General features: G+C 47.8%; 1 protein-coding gene across 2 annotated transcripts in view; it reads left to right on the top strand.

The window, feature by feature from the left end:
• HCK (HCK proto-oncogene, Src family tyrosine kinase) overlaps nucleotides 1-22975 on the top strand; it is a 38703-nt gene that overhangs the window by 884 nt on the left and 14844 nt on the right. Inside the window, exons 2-8 of one of the 2 annotated variants that reach the window (XM_080683137.1) lie at nucleotides 15546-15663; nucleotides 19051-19093; nucleotides 19453-19552; nucleotides 20342-20440; nucleotides 21789-21892; nucleotides 22325-22474; nucleotides 22806-22958. In XM_080683137.1, coding sequence (XP_080539263.1) covers nucleotides 15547-15663; nucleotides 19051-19093; nucleotides 19453-19552; nucleotides 20342-20440; nucleotides 21789-21892; nucleotides 22325-22474; nucleotides 22806-22958 — 766 coding nt within the window. In that variant the 5' untranslated portion in view covers nucleotide 15546. Of the gene's footprint in view, nucleotides 1-15545; nucleotides 15664-19050; nucleotides 19094-19449; nucleotides 19553-20341; nucleotides 20441-21788; nucleotides 21893-22324; nucleotides 22475-22805; nucleotides 22959-22975 lie in introns of both variants that reach the window. The other variant, XM_080683136.1, reaches the window with a different exon arrangement.

Raw genomic sequence — 22975 nt, 5'->3', positions numbered from 1 at the left:
AGCATTTTGCCATGTTTGTTTCAGATTTAAAAATAAAATAAAATTTCTGAAAATAAGAGATAAAATGGAAGCCTCCCCACCTTGTATCCCCTCTATTCTGTTTCCCTCTCCCTCCCTAGAGGACTGTCATGAATTACAGTCCTTCCAGCCTATACCTTTATAAATGTATTGCATGTACATGGATGCATAAACAATACATAGAATTATTTTGTGTAGTTTAAAGATCTATATAAATGCTATCTAACTGTGAGATTCTTCTGCAATCCCCCCCCCCCACCACCACCACACACACACACTTCTTACCATTAGGTTATCAGGGTCTAGCCAGGATGAGGAAGAGAGTTCCAGTTCATTCTTTCTAAGTGGCGTCCCGGCGGGTGGCCACCCTCCCTTATTTCTCGTTGCCTGCTGAGGAACATTCAGGTGGTTTCAGGTGTTCACTGCCACAAACAGTACCGCTGGGACCATCCTGGAGGTGTGGCCTTTGGCTCATGGGCAGGTGTTTCTTAGGGAAATTGCCAAGACACTGGATGGCTCTCTAGAAGCACACCTCCAGCCCTCTCCTTTTGTGGGAGAGGAGGATTGAGGCCTGGAAGGGTCACCCAGGGAGTCTGGGGCAGAGGAGAGAGAAGAATCTAGCTCTGCTGACCTCCCAGCTCTCTCTAGACCCAGGGCCACTGTCCCAAGTCCCCTGTTCTCAGCTGCAGGAGAGCAAAGATCTTCATCTGCCTCTTTCATTGTTCTGACGTTTAGTAGACTATGGATGCATACATTTTTTTAAAAAATTGGATAGTAAGCATTTTAGTTTATTTTTATATAGTCTTTTCTGTGCACTTTTTATTTAACATAATTAGTAAAATGCTGCATATACAATGTTTATCATACTTATTCACTTAGCATTGCATTGTAAGCATTTTTCCATGTCATTAAAATATCCTTGAATTTTTTAAGGCTGCATAATATTCCACGGTTTGGATGTACCATATTTTGTTTAACCATCCTAGCAAAGCACTTTTATGTAGTAATATTTTTAGGTGAAATTTACATAGCATTATAAAATTAACTGTTTTAGAGTGAATAGAACAGTGGCACTTAGTATATTCACAATGTTGTGCAACCACTATCTTTACGGAGTTCCAGAACATTTTCATCCCCCAAAAGGAAACACCATTCCCATTAAGCAGTTATTCCATGCCTTCCACTCCCAGCTATTGGCAACCACCAACCTTCTTTTGTTACCTATGGATTACTTTCCCTTGGACACTTCATATAAACGGAATTATACAAGAAATGACCTTTGGTGTCTGGCTTCTTTCACTTAGTAGAATGTTTCAAAGTTCAACCACATTGTAGCATGTATCAGTATTTCATTCCATTTTGTGGTTGAATAATACTTCATTGTATGTGTATACCACATTTTGTTTACCCACTCATCTGCAGATGGAAATTTGCATGTTTTCACCTTTTGGCTAGTGTGAAAAATGCTGTGAGCACTTTTTCAGTTCTCATACCTAGGACTGGAATTGCTGGGTCATGTAGTAATTCTGTGTTTAACTTTCTGAGGAATCGCCAAATTGTTTTCCACCATTTTACAGTCCCATCAGCAATGTACAAGAGTTCCAATTTCTCCACACCCTCACCAACACTCACTATTTTCCTTTTAAAAATATCATTATTATTATTTATTTTTTATTGATTTCAGAGAGAGGGAAGGAGAGGGAGAGAGAGATAGAAACATCAATAATGAGTCATCCCCTACTGGGGATCAAGCTCACAACCCAGACATGTGCCTTGACCAGGAATCAAACCACAACCTCCTTGTTCATAGGTCAGCACTCGGCCACTGAGCCACACCAGCCAGGCAAAAACGATCTCGATGATTATAGGTATCCTAGTGACAGAATGGCAGAGAAGCATGCAGACTGAGGCCTAGTCCCAGGAATGCTAAGTCTTCCAGGCTGCTGTCTGGGGTCCTTACCCCAGAGATAGGGGAGTAAGTTATTTGCATTCAGGGGACTGACCAAGGTTTGGACTTTAAACTCTTCTAGAATGAGTCCCACCAGGGCACAGACATGCTGTCTCCTGAACCACTGTATCTTTAACACCTGACACCTGGCACATAGTAGGACCTCAAAAATATTGAACATAGGAATGTTGAACAACCTCTCCCCTTCCTTGACTGAGATGTTTCAGCACATAGGTATGTTTTAGTTGGTCCTATACAATGATTCTTTTTAATTAGTTGCTAACATTTAAAGTTGAGACAGCCCACATAAAGGATTTTCTGTCTTCTCTTGAAAACCTGGGAGGATTAGCAGTCCTGGGACTATGGCCTCTGTCTCCATGCTTCTCTGCCATTCTCTCATGGCAGCATTGGTGAAGCTGAGTAGGGGCTGCCCTGGCACTGCCCTGAGCTGTCCGGTTTGCACCACCCTTGCCTGGAGTACTTTTCTCATGTGGCCCTGTGGGCTCCTACAGCCATTTGAATTTTCAAGCTCTGCCCTCCAATCATGCCAGGGCTTCCCTTTTTATAGAAAAGGAATGTCAGGCCCAGAGAGGGTAAGTAAGTTTCCCAAAGCCACACAGCTAGTAAGTGACACAATCTCTCTTAGCCATCTTTCTCAACAACCCCCCACAGCACTTTGATCTTCACCCCATTTCTACAATGTTCTCTACCCCAGGAGTGGAAGTTTCGGTGTTCTTTCAGAGGCATGGGTATTGATGCAGGAGAACCCTTGCTTGGATGTAAGATGTGCCTTTGTTCTTGGCCAGTGTCCATGGCCACACATGCTGCACCCTCAGGATGGCTCTTGCATCCCTAATTCTGCCCTAAGACACCTGCCTGAGCTCCCAGCAGCACCCTGAAATCCTTGGGCCCAGGAGACTTAGGTGCAGCCCAGAGAATAGGAGAGAGACCCTCCCTCATCACCACCAGAAAAATGAAGAACAGAAGACTTGAGTTTGATGCCCACCTTGCCTCATACGAGTTGTGATGCATCAGACAAATTTCTTCCTTCTCTGAGTATCAGTTTTCTCACCTGTCGAGTGGGAATAGAAGGGTACTACCTCACAATTCATGCCGTACAGTTCTTGATGTTAACACACAAAAACCATACTCCATATTTCCCAAGGCTATATGTGCCTGAGCTTGAGTTTCCCCAGAAGCACACCCTAGAAAAGATTTCAAATGCAGTCACTAGTTAACTTGGGAACTGACACTAGAAAACCCTAGGAGGGGAGTGGGGAGGCAAGACAGAGAGAGAAGGCAGCCTATAGAGGTCTGTAGCAGGAGTCACCCCTGCAGGCTCCGGGAGCTCAGTTCCACCAGGAGCTCTGGGAGGCCATGAACACACTCTCGAGGTGACAGCTCTTCACAGTTCCTGGCTGAGGGCTCCTCCTGGGGCTGGGGTGATATTTCTCTAGCACTTCAGCTTGCCACGCTCATGGGCGGAGCAGGTACCAGTGGCCACAGAGAAATCACCTGGGCAAAGAGATGCAGGCACTGGCAGTTGGAAATCCAGCGACAGTGGCCTGAAATGGTAAAGGGCAGAGTGAGGGGTGGGCCACCGACAATGGCTGCTTCAATATAGGGGTATGTAAGTGCAGAGTTAGAGGCTACCTGGAGGGGGGAGGGGTGGCCGTGGAGGGCGTTTCTGGGAGGATTCCAAGGGAACCTTCGATTTATCTGTAATGTTTTCATTTTTAACAAGGATGATGTACTGTTTTGCTAGGTGATGAAAACTCATTTTAAAAACCATGTACACCCTCCAAACAATAAAAGAAATGGAGGCTTTATTACTTTCCAACTATTAAAAAGTAATTAAGGCCTGCCTGGCGTTACTCAGTGGTTGAGCATCAACCTATGAACCAGTGGTCACGGTTTGGTTCCCAGTCAGGGCACATGTCTGGGTTGTGGGCTCGATCCCTGGTGTGGGGCGTGCAGGAGGCAGCCAATCGATGATCCTCTCTCGTCATTGATGTTTCTATCTCTCTCTCCCTCTCCCTTCTTCTCTGAAATCAATAAAAATATTGGGTGGGGGGAAGTAACTGTAAAAGGGTCGGAGCATGAGTTATTGTGGCTTTGAGGTTTCCATTTGTGGAGGACAGATTTGGGGGCAGCTGACCTTGGAGCATGTGGGAGGCTAGAGTGAAAAGTGGCCACCATGTCTTGTCTGAAGGGGACCGCCTCCACTCAGATTCAGTCAGGGAAAGACTTTGTTCCTCTCCAAGCTGTTCTCAGTTTAAACACACACTCATCACTATTGGTTAGGCAGGGAAACTGGGGCACCCAGGAAGCTAAAAGGAGACTTGATTCAATCATTCAAGAATTTATTGAGCACCTACAGTGTTCTGGTAGGTCTGTATCCCAGAAGGACTGGGATCTCACTTTCTCTGGGGCGAGGGATGATAAACAAATCTATGGGTAAAATATGAGGTGCGTTACTTCAGGTCCTTTGAGAGGCAGACTCTCAGAGATATTAAATATACAAGAAATTTACTAGAAAGGATGCCCGTGGGAGAAAGTAGGAGAGGCTAGGAGAGCTGTCAGGTGGCAAGGTGTTTGACTCCAGGTGAAGAAGAAAGGGAAGGAAGGAAGGGAAGATGGAAGTATCTCAGACTTCAGTGCAGTTCTAAGGAAGCTTGAGAAGCGCTGCCCAGGACCCCTAGCCAAGTCTCCTGTCAGGCCCCCTGGCCCCGGCCAGCCGCAGTAGCCCTCCACACTCAGTCATTGGCTGGGAGCAGCCCACAGCAACAGCGATGGACTTCAAAGCGCAGCAGCTGGGACCATTGGTCAATTCCACTCTCTGCTGGCAAGATCTGAGAAGCCCATGCCTGGGTGGCCACATTAGGTGATGGTTAAAGCTGTGAGAGATCTAGCTAGGAAGGGGCTAGAAAGTGATGGAAGCTGGGGGCGGTGTTCCTATCTTAGCCAGGGTGGATGAGGGAAGACGACTCTGAGAGAGTGGGATCTGTGAAGAGAACTGGGCGAAGTGAAAAGGCTTCTGGGTGGAGAACACTCGAGAAAGCAGCAAGCGCAGGGGCCCTGAGGTGAAAGCATGGTTGGTGAGTTGAGGAATGACAAGAGGCTAGTGTGGCTGGAATGGAAACATCAAGGGAGGGCTGGTGAGAGACAGGACTGTGAGGTTGAGCCTTGCCAGCCACGGAGGAAACGCGGGCTTTTATTCCAAGTGAGATGGGAGCCCCCAGGAGGTTTTGAGCAGAAAAGGATGTGACCTGGTATATATATATATATATATATTTTTTTTTTTCTTATATTGCCCTCATTTATTTATTTATTTATTATTTATTTTGTTAATCCTCACCTGAGGATATTTTTCAAATTGATTTTGAGAGTAAGGGACAGTAGGGAGGGAGAGAGGGAGGAAGAGGGAGAGAGAGAAACACAGATGTGAGAGACACATCAATTGGTTGCCTTCCGTACATGCCGTGACTAGGGCCAGGGATCGAACCTGCAACCCAGGTATGTGCCCTTGACTGGGAATTGAACCCGTGACCCGTCAGTTCATGAGCCAACGCTCTAACCACTTAGCAACACCAGCTAGTGTCTCAGTTTTATTTTTATTTTTTAATTTATCTTTATTGTTGAAAGTATTACAGATGTCCCTCCCCCCATTGACCCCCTCTACCTCACACCCTTTACCCGCCAGGCCTTCACCACACTATTGTCTGAGTCCGTGGATTATGCATATATGCATGTAAATTCTTTGGTTAATCTCTTCCCACTTCCCTCTGAGATTCGTCAGTCTGACCTGGTTTATATTTTAAAGGCTTTCTTGTTTATCTGTAAAAGGCAGAATGAGGATTCAAACCCAAGTCTTTCTGACTTCAAATTCCATTTTACTTTTTCCCCCAAACTTCCCTGCCCCCTGCCTATCTTAGAGATAAAATTATTCTCGGGAGGGTCACAACTGCCTTGAATTCTGGAGCTGACCAGGTGACCCGGAGGAAACACTGAACATGCTAAGAATTTACTACATGTTTGAAACAAGTCGTTGGTTATGTTTGCTATCAAAGAGATATTTAAGTTTAAAAAATATTTTTTACGTATTTGTATTCTGGAAAACATTTAAAGGCTAGTTATCAATACTTTTGTGCTAATTTCCAATTTGAAATAATACTAGTAAAGTTCTAACTCACAAACAAAACAAAACGAAAAAGAAACAAGTAGGTGGAACACAGGCATCTCAGAGCTAACCCAGTGGGGTCAGGGACTGAGGGGCCCACTTCTGCTCTTACAGCTAGAGAATGACCAAAAACCCCAGGTTCCTCTTCAGCGTGTTGCTCTGCCCCTTGCTGTTGTGACCCTCAATAAGACAACACTCGCCCTCTCTGGGGCTGCTGCTCCCACCTGTATGTGAAGGTCTCTCCAGTCCCTTCCTGTTTGCAGTCAAAGTTTTGAGCTCTTGGATCAGAAAGAAGCTGAGGGTCAGAAAAGAGGAGAGATAAGGAAGTCAGGGGAGACCCTCAAAGGTACCTTAGGGGGCCCTGACCGGTTTGGCTCAGTGGATAGAGCGTCAGCCTGCAGACTGAAGGGTCCCAGGTTCGATTCTGGTCAGGGACATGTATCTTGGTTGTGGGCACATCCCCAGTGGGGAGTGTGCAGGAGGCGGCTGATCAATGTTTCTCTCTCATTGATGTTTCTGACTCTCTGTCCCTCTCCCTTCCTCTCTGTAAAAAATCAATAATATATATATTTATTTTATATATATATATATATATTTTAAATGTACCTTAGGGACAACAGTCACTTGGAGGTTTGGGTGGTTCCTTCAGAAGACAGCCGGGAACATAAAGAGAGGAGGCTGTCGGACTCTGCAGCCTGGAAACTCCTCAGGGAATTGGCCCTTCATGGGGGAAGGCTTTCCCCCCACCCCCTAGGCTGAGCTGTTCTAAGAGAAAGTTCCTCTAACTGGACAGTCTTGAGCTCTGGGCCTCTAGCAGCCTGCCTTCCTGAGCTTCCTGTTGGGTTCCTCATGCCACCTTCCCCTCCCCACCTTCCCTGCAGCCTCTGAGACTGACCCCAGTGGAGGATGAGAGGCAGGACAACTGGGTTCTCATTCTACCTGCCACTGACCACTTGGGAACTCTCTCTGCCATGGGCCTCCATTTTCCCTTCTGAAAAAATGGGTTCATAGTTCTGGTCCTCCTGACTTCAGCTAAATATGGTAAGGCTAGTAGAGGGTTGAACATAATACATTCACTTCACAAATGTATCTGAAGGGCCTAATACATACCAGGCACTTTCTAGGCATGGCTCCGATACCACCAGCTCTATGAGCCTTATATTCGATGCATCCTCACCTACTCTAATGGGTCTAGTACCCACTACTTCTACCAAAACCCACTATCAAGGAAGTTTTTGCCATAGCCATTTACACTTGGGTATAAATTGCAATCCCTTCCACACTAGGCAGGGCTCTTTGAGGTTAAAGGGGACAGAAAGGCAACTCAAAGTGACTCAAGCAGAAGAAAAAGGTTATTGGAAAGTCAGCGAGCACATCAGCTTCAGGGCTGGATTCAAGGGCTCGAGAATCTGTATTTCTACGTTTCTTGGCTCTTCCAGCCAAAAGTCAATATATCCTTCTCATTGGCCAGGATTGACTCACATGTTCATCTGTGCTTCTATTTCTGCAACTCTGATTGGCCAGACTTGGTCACAGACCCACCCCTATTGTCAGGGTTGAAGTCAGCTCTACCACAATCCATGAATTGAGAGTGAGGGAGAAATGGTCCTCAGAGGAAAATTGGGGAGTTGTCAGAATAAAGAGAAACAGATGCTATGCAGAAAAAGGTTACAGCTGTCCCCTTCAGAGAACTTATCATCCTACATCTCACTTCATATTTGGAGAAACTGGGGCCCAGAGAGAGGTTGGGACTTGCCTGAGGTCACACAATGAGCTTGTGGCAGCAGTGGGACCAGAATCTAGGGCTCCTCGTCCCCAGCCATTGCAGGCCTCTGCTTGAACCTCTCATAAGACCATCTGCTGCCCACTGCACAGGATGCTCAGGCAGGGCCCTGCTCTCTTCCCCTTGGGAGTGCGGGAGGAATCTCTGAGCCCATGCAGCCGGCATGGTGGCGTGGGAAGCAAGCTGACCTTTCCCATTTCCCTCCCATGTGGCCCCAGCAGGAGCTGCGGTGGAGGGGGGGGGGTGGTAAGTAGGGGGTTTCAGGTTCCAGGAGTTCGGCAGTGACTTGAGGAAGTGTCTTTGCCAGATGTCAGCAGTTCTAAGCTAGATTGGGGCCAAGGGGGTCACTTCTGCTCTTACAGCCTGGTTTTGAACCGCACTAGTCAAGAACATGGTGTGTTCTCATTGGTTTTAAAAGCCTTTCACATCCCTGTCACACAGGACCTCAGGCCAAGCCCGAGAAGCAAGTGCCTTCTATTTTATAGGGAAGAAAATGAGGCTTAGAGAGGGGAAGTGACTTACCTAAGGTCACATAGCCAGTCCATGTCAGAACCAGGAAGCAAATCCTAGTTCTGATCCCAAGTTTGGTCCTCGTTCCATCACATTGGTGGGTCTCAGATTTTAGTGCTAAGAATTTCCTGAAGAATTGTTAGAAATGCAGATTGTAGGCCCTCGTCCCCAGAGACTGGTTCATTCCATCCAGTGTGGCCTAGGAATACTCAAGAATCAGTGAGGACTGTTGGGTGTAAGTGGCAGAAATCCAACTCAAACTGGCTTAGGCAAAATTGGAAATTTATTTGCTTATAAACTGGAAAAATCCCAAAGTTGGGAAACTTCAGGCATAGCTGGATCCCGTGTTCAGACATGATCAGGAATCAATTTGCCTCCCTTGCTCAGTTCTCTGTCCCCTGTGGTGGCTTCCCTCTAAGGCAGCCCTTTCCTTCATGATTCAGGATGGCTCCCAAGAGCTCCCGGGTTTCTACATCTACATCAACAACCCTCATAGAAAATGAGTGCCTTTCCCATAATTTTTCCAAAATCTCAAGGCAGATTCTGATAGCCTCAGCTCGGATCATATCCAGGGCAACAACCGAACAAACCACTGTTGGTTGCCAGGGGGACATGGAATTCTCTTCTTGGCCAGACCTCCATCAAGTTGTCAGTCCCTGAATTTGAGGGTGGCGTTAGGCCTTGACCCCTTACGCACTGAGTGGGAGAGGGCTGGTTTTCCCAGGAAGATCCTGGTGCGGTTATCAGAAGAGGAATGGATGCTGAGGAAACGTGCCAAAGGTGTTCCCTATACAAGTGCGTCCCAGCTAGAATGAGCACACGAATCACCTGGGCCTTGTTAAAACACACATTCTGATTTGGGAGGTGGGGCCTGAGATTCTGTATTTCTAAATGCTGCTGGTCCTCACACTGGCCATACTTGGGGTAGCTGGGCACTCTGTAACATTTCTAAATTCACTTCAAGCCACCCTGTCACAGAGCTTTTGCAGTCTCTATCCTGCAGAGAGGTCCTGGACTATGTAAACCTCTTTCCTCATCCCCTCCCACCCTCGTCCCCTCCCATTGTTCTGAATGCACCAAACATCAGCACCATCTATTTGGGAACCACTCATCAACATATTAGACTCTGCTCCCATTTCACAGCTGAAGAAACTGTCCACTGTGACCTTTACATGAAGACACACATAATAAATTTGATTTTAAACTAGAGGGCTGGTGCATGAAATTCATGCACCGGTGGGTCCCTAGGCCTGGCTGGTAATCAGGGCAAATCAGGCCATCTCGCCTGCCGGATGGGGGGAGGGACAGGGGGAAGTTGGCTGGCTGTGGGAGGTTGGCTGTGGGAGTGCATTGACCACCAGGGGGCAGCTCCTGCATTGAGTATCTGCCCCCTGGTGGTCAGTGTGCCTCATAGCAACTGGTTGACTGGTTGTTCAGCTGTAACAGTCACTTAGGCTTTTATCCTATCTAATAAAAGAGTAATATGCAAATTGACCTACCTCCACTACACCCACAAACCACGCCTACCAGCCAATCAGGAGTGAGTATGCAAATTAACCCAACCAAGATGGCTGCGGCCATGGAGCGAGCAGGAGGCTTGGGTTTCCCCAGTGATGGAGGAAGCCAAACTTCCTGGCTGGCCCTGGCCTCCGCTTAAGGCTACAAAGTTTCAATTATAGAAGATAAATAAATCCCAGATACCAGGGCCTCTGCTTGGGTTGGCGGGGGGCGTGGCTGGCCTGCAAACCACCACAGGCCCCAAGGGAACCCCCACCCTGATCTGGGACACCCTTCAGGGCAAACCAGCTGACCCCCACCCGTGCACCAGGCCTCTATCCTATCTAATAAAATAGTAATATGCAAATTGACCATCACTCCAACACACAAGATGGCTGCCTTCATGTGGTCAAAGATGGCTGCCCCCATGTGGACACAAGATGGCCTGCAGGGGAGGGCAGTTGTGGGCGATCAGGGCATCAGGGGAGGGCAGTTGGGAGGGACCAGGCCTGCAAGGGAGGACAGTTGGGGGTGATCAAGCCTGCAGGGGAGGGCAGTTAGGGGTGACTAGGCTGGCAGAGGAGGGAAGTTGGGGGCGACCGGGCCTGCAGGAAAGGGCAGTTGTGGGGGACCAGGCCTGCAGGGGAGGGCAATTAGGGGTGACCAGGCCTGCAGGGGAGGGCAGTTAGGGGTGACCAGGCCTGCAGGGGAGGGCAGTTAGGGGCAATCAGGCTGGTAGGGGAGCAGTTAGGCATCAATCAGGCTGGCAGGGGAATGGTTCCCTCGAGGAATCCCAGATCGGAGAGGGTGCAGGCTGGGCTGAGGGACACCCCCCCCGCCGTGCACGAATTTCATGCACCAGGCCTCTAGTATATATAGATTAGTGCTCAAAAAATATTTTTGTCAACAAATTGCCATACTTCCTGGAATTTTATGGTGACAATATACAAGTTCCCTTTTACCTTGGCTACTAGGAAGCTCAGAGATAAATCTAGTACACAGTGGCAGTAGCGGTCACACCCTAGGCTTCTGGTTCAGTAATCTTTCCTTTCTAAATGCTGTACCGTAACCTTTTGTGAGTCTTGAAGTGCTCTGTATGTGGTTTAATATTATAAGTGCCCTCAAATCCTTTTTGGAAGTCAGTGCTTCTTTGGAACATTCTTGACTTTCCCCAAATCTTTATTGAAATCCTCCACAGTCTTCAAAATCCAATTCACCATTATCCTGCTGCTCAATTACTATAAACAGGTTGTTTTTTCTATATATACTAACATACACAGTACCAGGATATAAATACATTTGAAAAAAATGACTTGATAATATATGTTTTGCAAGTTGCTTTTTTCACTCACTAAGTATCTTAGCAATTTTTGTATGGTTCTGACTGTCTGTGCCAAACCTACCAGCTTCTTTGCACGTGGCTTGGGAATGTAATTCTCTACATCCAGTCTTCCCTTCTCAACTCGGTCCCTGGATCAGGACCCACGTCTTGACATCTGTGTTGGACTGACTACATAGAGCCCAGGCTCTGGGCATGCATTTATTCACTAACTGTGCATTATGTCCTACCATGTGCTAGGGAGGCACTGAGCTAAGCACTGAGGGACATAGACATAAGCAAGATCAGTATCTGCTGTGTGCAAGGATGGGTACGTACTGTATTTGTACTGCTGAGTACAGTAGCTTTAGCTACAGACAGCGTTTGAACTCCTGAAACACGGCAAGTCCTCACTGAGTTGTGCTGTACATGTAAAATACACACTAGGATGGGAAGACTTAACATGAAAAAAAAATGTACCCAACTGATCATTTTTATATTGATTAGCTGTTAATATAAATTTTGACATTTTGGGAAAAATAAATATGCCTAAAAGTTAATCCACTTGTTTATTTTTACTTTGAAAATTATGGCTGGAGAAAATTTTAAATTATATACATGGCTCACATTCCATTTCTAGGTCTGGCAGTCATGAAAAGGAGCGTTTCTGAGGCCATTCCACCCTGGGCAGTGGATGGTTCTCTTGGTGGATTGTCTATAAGGAGACAATCACATTTTATGCAAACTGGACTCCTGCTGGCATATCACTTTCTAAAAATCACACTTTATTGTGCAAAAAATTGAATTAATGGGAATTCTTTATTTTAAAAAGTTAAATTCTTAAATGTTGCGGTATCTCTAAGCTTATGGGCCAAAGGAATTGCAATCTGTGCTTGCTTTTGCTCCAGGGCAGGGCCATTATGCGAGTTAACAGAGATGGTTATGGTTAAGGTTTCTGAGCACCTACTGTGTGCCAGACACCTTTACACTGACAACTCACTCCATGCTCACCAGCATCCTCTGAGGTAAAACCCCACCATCCTTTCTCAGCGATGGCCTTGGATCATGCATGAACGTGGCGGGGCGGGGGGGTAGGGCCTTCAGAGACCCATCCCTCAGACCCGTAGCCATCTTTATGTAAATTGTGATGTAAATGATACTTAATAGGTGCTCAGAGAGGTGGAAGGAGCTGCCCTATATCACACAGCAGCGCTCTTCCCAGGACACCCTCATCAATCAAAATATATAAAATGCAATATAACTCTATGCCATGTAAAACCACAGAGTATGCTGTTTTATTTCCCAGAACTGTGATACTCACCACCAATCAAAGAGGTGTTGGTTTGGTTTCTGTTTTAAATGAATACCAGCACAGTGGAAAGCAGTCAGTCTGAATTCCTTACTTTATTCACAAAAGGCAACTGAGACACAAACCCCTTAAGTTCTGAGGTGGTAAATTGTTCCCAATTCCCACCAAGCATCCTTGTGAATAAAAAGAATTTTTTTTTTTCAAATAACTCCCCTAAGCCTAAGAATTTGGAATTTTTTTTTCCCTTAAACCACTAACACATGTTTATTTTAACAAGTATAACTGCATTCTAACTGTTTTAGGAGAAAATTTCAATTGTGCACAGATGAGGAAAACAATGACTTCCTTATGTGGCTGCTCACAGCCCGTCTCCTCAGCAAATACATGTGTGTATTTTGAGGAAAGAAGTGAAATATTGCTGCCACTTTTACAATGAAACTTGACTCTGATCGGGTGAATGTGTTTTCTTTAAGTGTCTTTAAATTAATTAATTAACCCATCAGCACAGTCTGTCAGCTCTCCCTCCAAAATGGCCCTGAATCTGTGCCTGCTTCTGATCTCCTCAGCAGCCACCACCCTGGGCCGGGCCACCATGATCTCAGGACTGGACAATTGCAGTGGGCAGTGTTCCCTGCCCTGATCCTACAGTCCATACTCAACCCAGAAGCCAGTGGGATCATTTAAATTGAATCCTATCATTGTCCTACCTAAAACTTTCCATGGTTTCCCATCACCCTTAGAATCTAATCCAAATTCCTCACTGGCTGTTCAGGATGTGGCAACTTCATCGAATACCATCCTTTCTCCTACCTGTGATCTCCAGTCACACTGGCTGCCTTTCAAGTGACTCATTCTCTCCAAGCACATTCCAACCTCAGGACCTTTGCACCTGCTGCTCCCTCTGCCTGGAACACTGTTTCCTCAGAGTGTTTCATGACTGGCTCCTTTGTGTCATTCAGGCCCCAGGTCCAATATCACCTCCTCTGAAAGGCCTTCCCCAACCACTCTATCTGAAGAGGCCCCATAGAGCCCCGTGTGGCTCAGTTGGTTGGGCAATGTCTCATGCACTGAAATGTTGCTGGTTCAATTCCTGGTCAGGGCACATGCCCAGGTTGCAGGCTCTATCCCTGGTAGGGGTTGTGCAGGAGGCAGCTAATTGATGTTCCACTCTCGGGTTGATTTTTCTCTCTCCCTCCTTCCTTTTCCCTTCCTCTCTCTAAAAATCAATTTAAAAATCTTTAAAAAAATAAAGAATAAAGCCCAGCTGGTGTGGCTCAGTGGCTGAGTGTTGATCAATGAACCAGGAGGTCACGGTTCAATTCTTGGTTAGAACACATACCCAAGTTGTGGGCTCAATCCCCAATTTGGGGAAAGCATGGGGCATGCAGGAGGCAGCTGATCAATGATTCTCTCTCATCATTGATGTTTCTATCTCTCTACCCCTCTCCCTTCCTCTCTAAAATCAGTAAAAATATATTTTAAATAAATACATAAATAAAATAAAGAGGCCCCACAGAGAAGTTCCCTATCATATCCTATTTTATTGTCCTCACACTTTTCAATAACTAAATCTATCTTTTTATTTATTTGTCTGTTTATTGCCTGTGTCTCCCATTCATCCCCAGTGTGAGCTCCATAAGGGCACGAACTTGCTTGTCTTATTCGTGGTTTAGAAAAGTGCTCAGTAAATATTTGCTGAGTGCCCTAGCCAGTTTGGCTCAGTGGATAGAGCGTCGGCCTGTGAAGTGAAGGGTCCCGGGTTCGATTCTGGCCAAGGGCACATGCCTGGTTTGCAGGCTCAATCCCCAGTAGGGGGCGTGCAGGAGGCAACCGATCAATGATTCTCTCTGATGTTTCTGTCTCTCATTCTCCCTTCCTCTCTGAAATAAATAAAGAAATATATATAGCCCTAACCAGTTTGGCTCAGTGGATAGAGCGTGGGCCTGCGGACTCAAGGGTCCCAGGTTCAATTCCAGTCAAGGGCATGTACCTTGGTTGCGGGCACATCCCCAGTAGGGGGTGTGTAGGAGGCAGCTGATCGATGTTTCCCTCTCATCGATGTTTCTAACTCTCTATCCCTCTCCCTTCCTCTCTGTAAAAAAAATCAATAAAATATGTTTTTAAAGAAAGAAAGATATATTAAAAATATTTGCTGAGTAAATGAATGAATGATCAGATAAATCAATGAGACAAAGGGGGGGGGGGAGAGAGAGAGAGAGAGAGAGAGAGAGAGAGAGAGAGAGAGAGAGAGAGAGAGGAACCTGTTATAAAACGATCATAAAATGACAGGAGGAACATGGTGCCTTGAATATTACTTAGCTGGAATGTTTGAGCCACATTACATGATTTATCTTTGTCACTTAATAGAAAATGATAATTTATTAGATAATAAAAGTATAGTTTTACTTTACTGTTTGCCTGAGCCTGATGCTGTGCTGAGTATCTGTCTGCCCACATGCTTTCTCTCCTCCTTCCAACCCCCTGCAGTAGGTGGTATTATCGGCTCCCTTTGCTGATAGGGAACTGAGACCGGGGAGCAGGGCGAGTGAGGACTGAGGTGCGGGTAGTGTTGAGCAGCCCTGGGTCAGCTCAGTCTTTCTGAGCCCTGAGCCGGCTGTGCCCACCACCCACTCTGTTCCCGCGCTCTACTTATTGAATTTCAATGATCCTCATGATTTAGTCTCTGAATATACTCGCCATAGCAAGGGTCCTTCGTAGCATGACTATAAAAATATGTCAGCTCTGTATTGTGCGTGGTTGACATGGACGTGAAGAAGCCCAGAGATGGCAAGGGCAGAGCGGGCTCAGTGGGCAGAGCGAGCTCGGTGTGGCAAGGGTGGGGGAGCGGGGCTGACAAGGGAGGTTTGATGGGGAAGGAGAGGAGAAGCCAGCCTGGGGGCAGAGTGCCTGGAACCCAGCATCAAAGACTCCCCTGCCTGGGCTCAGGGCCAGCAGGGCTCACCTCCTTTCTCTCTGCCGCAGGATGGGGTGCGTGAAGTCCAAGTTCCTCCGGGATAGAGACAAGGTCTCAAAAAGCGAGGCCTGTGCCAACCCACACAGCCCGGTGTATGTGCCAGATCCCACGTCCACGGGCAAGAGGGTGAGTGGGGGAGGAAGGGGGTGGGGGAGGCTGCCCTATGCTGATATGACAGCCTCCTGTTTTCCCAAGGGTGAGCAGGTATGTTTGGGGTGAAATGGGGCTGACCAGTCACCAGCAGCCTCCTCACTCTCCAGCATACGTCTGCACTGAGCACCCAGGGCAAGGACGTCACTTCTTTTTTTTTTTAAATCCTCACCTGAGGATATTTTTTCATTGATTTTTTTCCCATTGACTTTTTTTTAGAGAGGGAAAGACAGAGAAATATTGGTGTGAGAGAACACATCAATTTGTTGCCTCCTGTACAAGCCCTGACTCGGGCCTGGGCCAGGGAGGAGCCTGCAACCAGGATACATGCCCTTGACTAGAATTGAACCCGGGACCCTTCAGTTCTCAGGCCAATGCTCTATCCACTGAGCCAGACCAGCTAGGGCAGTGGTCGGCAAACTCATTAGTCAACAGAGCCAAATATCAACAGTACAACGATTGAAATTTCTTTTGAGAGCCAAATTTTTTAAACTTAAACTTCTCCTAACGCCACTTCTTCAAAATAGACTCGCCCAGGCCGAAAACCGACTTCTGCGCATGGGCCACGAAGTTTCAATAGCACTGTACATGCGCGCCCGCACATGATATTTTGTGGAAGAGCCACACTCAAGGGGCCAAAGAGGCGCATGTGGCTCGAGAGCCGCAGTTTGCCGACCACTGGGCTAGGGCCAAGGACGTCACTTCTTATCCTGCTGCGCAGCCTGGGCTCCAGTGACCAGGTCCCAGGGAGCAGGGCAGGCCTCAAGCCCAGGAAGTAGCAGAAGTGGTGCTGAGCACAATGAGTGACCAGAAAGTAACAACAGCAGCTGAAGTAATGACAGTGAGAATACTATCAAGGTTCCTAGCAATAGCTGTAGTAACAGTATCTGCTCTACTCCCATTGCTAAATACCCGTGGGAGTGTAGCAGCAAGAAGACAAGTGTAGCCCTAGCCGGTTTGGCTCAGTGGATAGAGTGTCTGCCTGGGGACTGAAGGGTCCCTGGTTCGATTCCGGTCAAGGGCATGTACCTTGGTTGCGGGCACATCCCCAGTAGGGGGCGTGCGGGAGGCAGCTGATCGATGTTTCTCTCTATCCCTCTCCCTTTCTTTCTGTAAAAAAATCAATAAAATAGATATTAAAAAAAAAAAAAGAAGAAGACAAGTGTAACACTGGCAGAGGTATTGACTTTTATCCAGAGCTTACCCGGAACCAAGCACTCTCCTAAGTGCTTTATAGTTATTAACACCTTTAATCCCCACAATAATCTCATTGTCGGTCACAATTTTCATTACACCCATTTTACAGATGAGCCACAGATTAAATAATTTGCCAAAAGCCACGTGGTGAGTAAGAGGTAGGACCAGGACTTAAACTTGGCTCGTGCCACTTCCAAAGTATCAGTGGTAGGAGCGAAAGTAACAGAGGCAGAAGCTGAGGGCTAACGATCGGAGCAGCAGCAATGGTGGAAATAGTGTGGCAATGGTGGCAGAAGTAGTCATGGTAACAGCACCACTAGTAATGGTAGTTGCCACAGTGATATCAGAGAGCGGTAACAGTAGTGATCGTGGTGGCAACCATAACAGTACTGGTAATGAGATGACACTATTAATAGCAGCAGTAACAGTTACAATAACTGAGACCATTTTTGAACACCTACTATGTTCCAGGCATCAGAGTGAGGTGTTTCCACATCACTAATCCTCACCAAAAGCTGTGAGGAAGGAGTTCTGACACTTTACAGCCAGGGTGACTAAGGCTTGCAGTGGTTCAGTGACTCCTTGGGGTCACATGGCTGGGAAGAGGTAGAGCCAGGCCTTTCTACCCCCAAGGCTGGGTTCTCTCTCCTTCCGGGCTCCTTGAGTCCACCCCCTTACCGGAGGCTGCCTAAGAAAGCTCAGAGGCAGAGTTGTCCGCCTTCACCTACACCCTTAGGAGGACAGTCTATTACCCCACACCCCCTACTCCTTGTTCCCAAACCTACCCCTCAGCCCCCTCCAAACACACCCACTCCCTTTGCCATGACAGCCTGTAGAGGTTGAAGGCAAAGATCTTACCCTAACCCACTCATTTCTTCCACATCTTCTTGCTTATACCATGGGTTCCTGACCTCTTTCCACCCTGCTGCCCTTCTCCGGGCATGATGTCTATAAATGGGAGAGTCGTAGAAGAGTCACCTCCCTCCTTCTGGCATGACCTCTTTTAAAACACCCTGAGATTGCACGAGCTTCTCACACTGGTGATGTCCTAAGCTGACATCCCAAACCCTTGGTCACTCCTGGGTCTGCTTCTCTCTGAACTGCCTGACCCTGGGCCCTTTCTGTGGTTCTCTGAGGCCATCCAGTTTGTCCCCAATGGGAAGTGGAGGGTTTTCTCCCGCCAGTTTCTGGTTGTCCTCTCTGAGCATCAGATTTAAGGGATTCTATATTCAACCACTCACGGAAAGGGTTCCCAGGTCAAATCAGTTTGGGAAACTCTGAGCAGAACAGGCTCCTTCCCTGGAGAAGTCAGGGCCTTTATGACGCTTGGCAACGGGCCTGGGGCTCTCCCAGAAAAGGGTTATACTTCTCCGTGTTTCCCAAACCCGGTTCTTTAAATGACTGTTTATCTAAGCATGTGACACAAAAAAGCATTCCCCTTGAAAAGAACAGTCACAAATTACAGTTAAAGCTACAGTCGCCTCTGACCGAAGACCCTCCCCAGCGGTCTCATCCCTCTTCCCAGAGGCATCCACTGTGGTCAGTTTGGTGAGGACCCTCGCGAACCTTTGCCGTGAACATACATTCACATGTACATAGTATGTGTCCGCAGGAAGTGTTTAGGGTGGGTGTGTATGCATTTTATGTAAATGTATCATATTCTGAAGAACTAGCTTTGTTCACTCAACAATATATCTTTGAGGTTTAATAGTAGTTGTGTCAGGAAGGAGGCTTGACCTCCCTCTTACAAGGGCGGCTTAGAGTACGACAGTGTGGCTGCCAATTCCCCTTGAGATAGACACAGGTTCTTTCACTTACATCATGGAGCCTTTACTCATAGAGCATGTTGGTGGACCAGGGTTTCTTCAAACATACCTTGGAAAACATGGATCTGGACCAATCCCCTCACTGTACATCGAGGGGAAGAGACAAGCCAGTGTCCCCCAGGATGTCCAAAGCCAAGGGCAGAGCCCACAACTCCAGATCCTTGTCGTGCTATATCCCAGGTGCCATGTGACCTCAGGCATGTTCTCTGCCCTCTCTGGGCCTCCTCCCATGACACACAGGGCTGGGCTAAGAGGCCTTGGGGTATCCTTTTTGACACAGGCCTCTGTGGCTCCCCACACATTATTGGATTCATCCCCTTCTCCTATTTCTTCCCCACAGCGACCTGACACCAACAATGGCAACCCCCCAGGGTCCACAGAGGGTAAGTATCTGGTGAACGCATGTAGTGGAGTCTTGTGTTCTGTAGAGGTTGAAGTTAGGTTTTCAGTCAGAGCTTGAGGCAAAAGTTCATTAAAACCACCACATTTGAAAATCCGCTAAATTGTCACCCAAGTACTTCGCACAGGCTATTTTGTTTCTATAGCACTATTTAATAACATGAACAAAACACTGTTGGCTTTAAACTGTAGAATCGCACCCAGCATGGCAAGATGCTTACTTATAAAGACAGACACATCAGTGGGTCCAGGGCTGGGTGCCAGGTGTTGGAAGGGAAACCCCCAGGGCTGTGGGGGTGCTCAGATAAAGCCTCCCTGCCCCACGTGTCTCTCGTCCCAGCAGGTTCTATGGACACCATCGTGATTGCCCTGTATGACTACGAGGCCATTCACCATGAAGACCTCAGTTTCCAGAAGGGAGACCAGATGGTGGTCCTGGAGGAGTGAGTCCTCCTCCCCTCCCCCAGACATTCCTACCCCCAATACTCAGTATACTCTCTCTGTCCTTCAGTAAGGAACCTTAGACTAGGGTGTATGTGACTGATGAGAGTAGACCTGATTGTAATAGAGGAGGAAGGGCTGAAGCCACAATCAAGGGGCTTGTGCACTTACTAATGGCGCACACCCAGGCAAGGATGAACAGCTCAAAGAGCTTCCCCAGGGAAGCCTTCCTTGGGCTCCTGTGACCAAGCTGCAAGCTTACCTGTGGACCAGACCCTGTTGAGGTGACTTTGCATTCAGAAATCTTTGGATCTCTGAGTTTGCTGCCTTTAATCTCCTCCAGTCTTTTTTTTTTTTTTTTTTAAATGTGAAGATTTTTTTTTTTTTTAAAGTATAGTATGTAGTATGTGTGTGTGGGGGGGGGGGGCGGGGGCCAAAAATGGCAGTGGTTATGCTTGGTCAGACTCCTGAGCCCACTCCCTCTGGCTCTTGGCCCCAGCTGAACCCCTAGAGTCTGCCATGGGCACAGGGCCCCACCTTAGGTATGGCTAGGAAGGCCAAGGCTGCAAGACCAGAGAACAATAGTGGGGCCACAGACCTAGGTCTGTAGGCTGTGAATGCAGGGACAAACCTTGATTTCAGGCCCTCAGATGCACAGTGGGGACTTTTGTAAAGATCCCTACCCCTAATCATGGGTGTATGCAGGGGGTACTCCAGGCCAAAGCTGAGGGGCCCAAGAGGACTAGGGGAAGTCCTGCCCACTGACCCCTTTGCTCCCTCCTGTCTCTTAGGTCTGGGGAATGGTGGAAGGCTCGGTCCCTGGCCACCCGGAAAGAAGGCTACATCCCAAGCAACTACGTTGCCCGCGTTGACTCTCTGGAGACAGAGGAGTAAGTATTCTATTTCCCTGCCCTCCAGAAGGAAGCATGAGCAAGTCCAGCCTTGTTCCTGCCTCAGGGCCTTTGCACTCCCTACCTCGCCTACCTGGCATGCTCTTCCTAGGGTTCTTTGCCTGGCTGGCTCCTTCTCATCCTTCGGGTCTCGGAGGGGCCTTCCCTAAGCACCCTGTCCAACGCAGGTCCCCTTTGTGACTTTCTCTCTCTTTCCCCTCTCAACTCTTCTCACTAGCATTTCTTCCTTATGCAAGATCTGCGAGATAACTTCCCAGGGGTGGAACTGCCAGGGAGATGGTTCTTACTAAATACCCTGTAACATTGCTTGACTCTTTCACCACAGCATGAATCATTTTAAAGAAGGTTGCGCAGAGTAGCATGGTGATTAAGAGCTTGGGCTCTAGAGTTAGACTGCCTGGATTTGAAGTGTGGCTCCACCACTTCCCAGCTGTGTAATGCCAGGCAAGTTACTTGCTCTCTCTGTTCCTCAGTTTCCTTATCTATAAAATGGAAATAATAAGGGCAACAATTCCAGAGTTGTTGGGTGGATGAATGTTAGCTGTCTTTCTCCATAGTTGATGCAGAGGAAACAGAGGCCCAGAGAGGGAAAGCAACTTGTTCGAAGTCACACAGCAGTTTTATGGCAGGGCCAACGCCTCCTGACCTCTGGTCTGGGGCTTTTCCATCCCAGCACAGGAACCACTCCTCACCCTGCTGAGGGTGGAAATAGATTTGGCTGCTGCTTCTTGAACTTTCCCACCCAATATCCCAAATATTATGGGAGAATGAAGAAAAGAGCCAAGGATATGGGCCCAAGTATGAAATTATTTGAAATCTCACATTTTTGCTTAGAAATTTATGCTAATTTTATATTTGACTTTGTATTACACAGAGAAGGATAAACTGTGAAACTGATGAAGCTCAGACCCTCACTCACATGGGCCTTCGAGGCCCTGACAGCAATGTGAAATTTGCAGAAGTAAGATTTTGACCACCGTTGGTTAGGACTGCTGTATGTTCACACTCAGCCTCTCTGTCCATCGCCTTACCGCTCTCACTGGGTGCTGTTGGAATGACCTCTGGGCACTTTGTATTTGTAAGGCTGTGTTATTTTTCTTAAAGAAGGCTCCCCCATGTGTGTAAGTTTCAGTCAGTCTCAGCAAGCTGGATTCAACCCTGGTCAAATGTCTGTTTTAATATCAAAAGAATCATTGTTTTTCCCAAAAGAGTCTTTGAGGAAAGTCAATGCTGCAGGAAACCAGGCCCTCGGTACCCTGGTGGCCCTGTCAGTGGGACAGGACTGCCCACCCAGGGTTCACACGCTGTCTCTTCCCCTTTCCACCAGGTGGTTCTTCAAGGGCATCAGCCGGAAGGATGCAGAGCGCCAACTTCTGGCCCCTGGCAACGTGCTGGGCTCCTTCATGATCCGTGACAGCGAGACCACCAAAGGTGACCCAGCAATCCCCACTCTATCTATTTATCTATCTAGATAATTATTATGATGATGATGATGATGACGATGATGACAGCCAGCATTTACTGAGTGTTTACATCCTTACTACTTCACAAGCATTACTTCTTTCAATTATCAGGCAATGTGATGAGATTGAGAGGTCTCACAACCAATCCCATTTTACAGATGAGGAAACTGAGGCACAGAGAAGTGATGTACTCACTTGTCCAAGGTCTCAGCTGGACATGGAGGAGCCTGGATAAGAACCTGGCAGCCTGATTCCACAGCTCACTCTTACCCTTGTGCTCCTCTGCCCGGCTGCCAGGATGTTGCAAGGAGTGGCTTTATAGGGGTGTCCGGAAGGGGTGCCATGGTAGTGGCTGGACTCTGAAGTCCCACTCCTGAGCGGTTCTCTCTGACCAATGCAGGGAGCTACTCTTTGTCGGTACGAGACTACGACCCCCAGCATAGAGATGCAGTGAAACATTATAAGATCCGGACCCTGGACAACGGGGGCTTCTACATCTCCCCACGAAACACCTTCAGCACCCTGCAGGAGCTGGTGGCCCACTACAAGAGTAAGTCCTGCCCAGGGCCACACCCCAATCAGGGTGGACCTGTCTCCCGGGAACCCGAGTGACGGTGCACCGTGCCCTCTGAGGCCTGCTGAGCTCTTTCTGACTCTGCCCAGACAAATAGTTGCTTTGGATTCTCCTGAAATTCTAGGCCTGTTGAGAAGGAGGGCAGAGGTGGCATCTGGTCATGCTCTGCTCTCTGGGAATGTCCCTGATCATGGCAACCCCTTGGAATAGTGGCCAACTGCAGCCGACCAGGCAGGGAAGCCTCTGAGGGGAAGCCTCTGGCTGGCCGAGAGCTGGTTGCCCTCGCTGACCTACAGCTCTGTTCCAGAAGGGAGTGACGGACTCTGCCAGAAGCTGACGGTGCCCTGCGTGTCCTCCAAGCCCCAGAAGCCATGGGAGAAAGATGCCTGGGAGATCCCTCGGGAATCCCTCGAGCTGGAGAAAAAGCTTGGAGCCGGGCAGTTTGGGGAAGTCTGGATGGGTAAGGACCCAGGGCCA

Source organism: Plecotus auritus, assembly GCF_963455305.1.
Source record: "Plecotus auritus genome assembly, chromosome: 8".
Taxonomy (NCBI): Eukaryota; Metazoa; Chordata; class Mammalia; order Chiroptera; family Vespertilionidae; genus Plecotus; species Plecotus auritus.
This window is presented reverse-complemented; position numbering and strand designations above follow the sequence as displayed.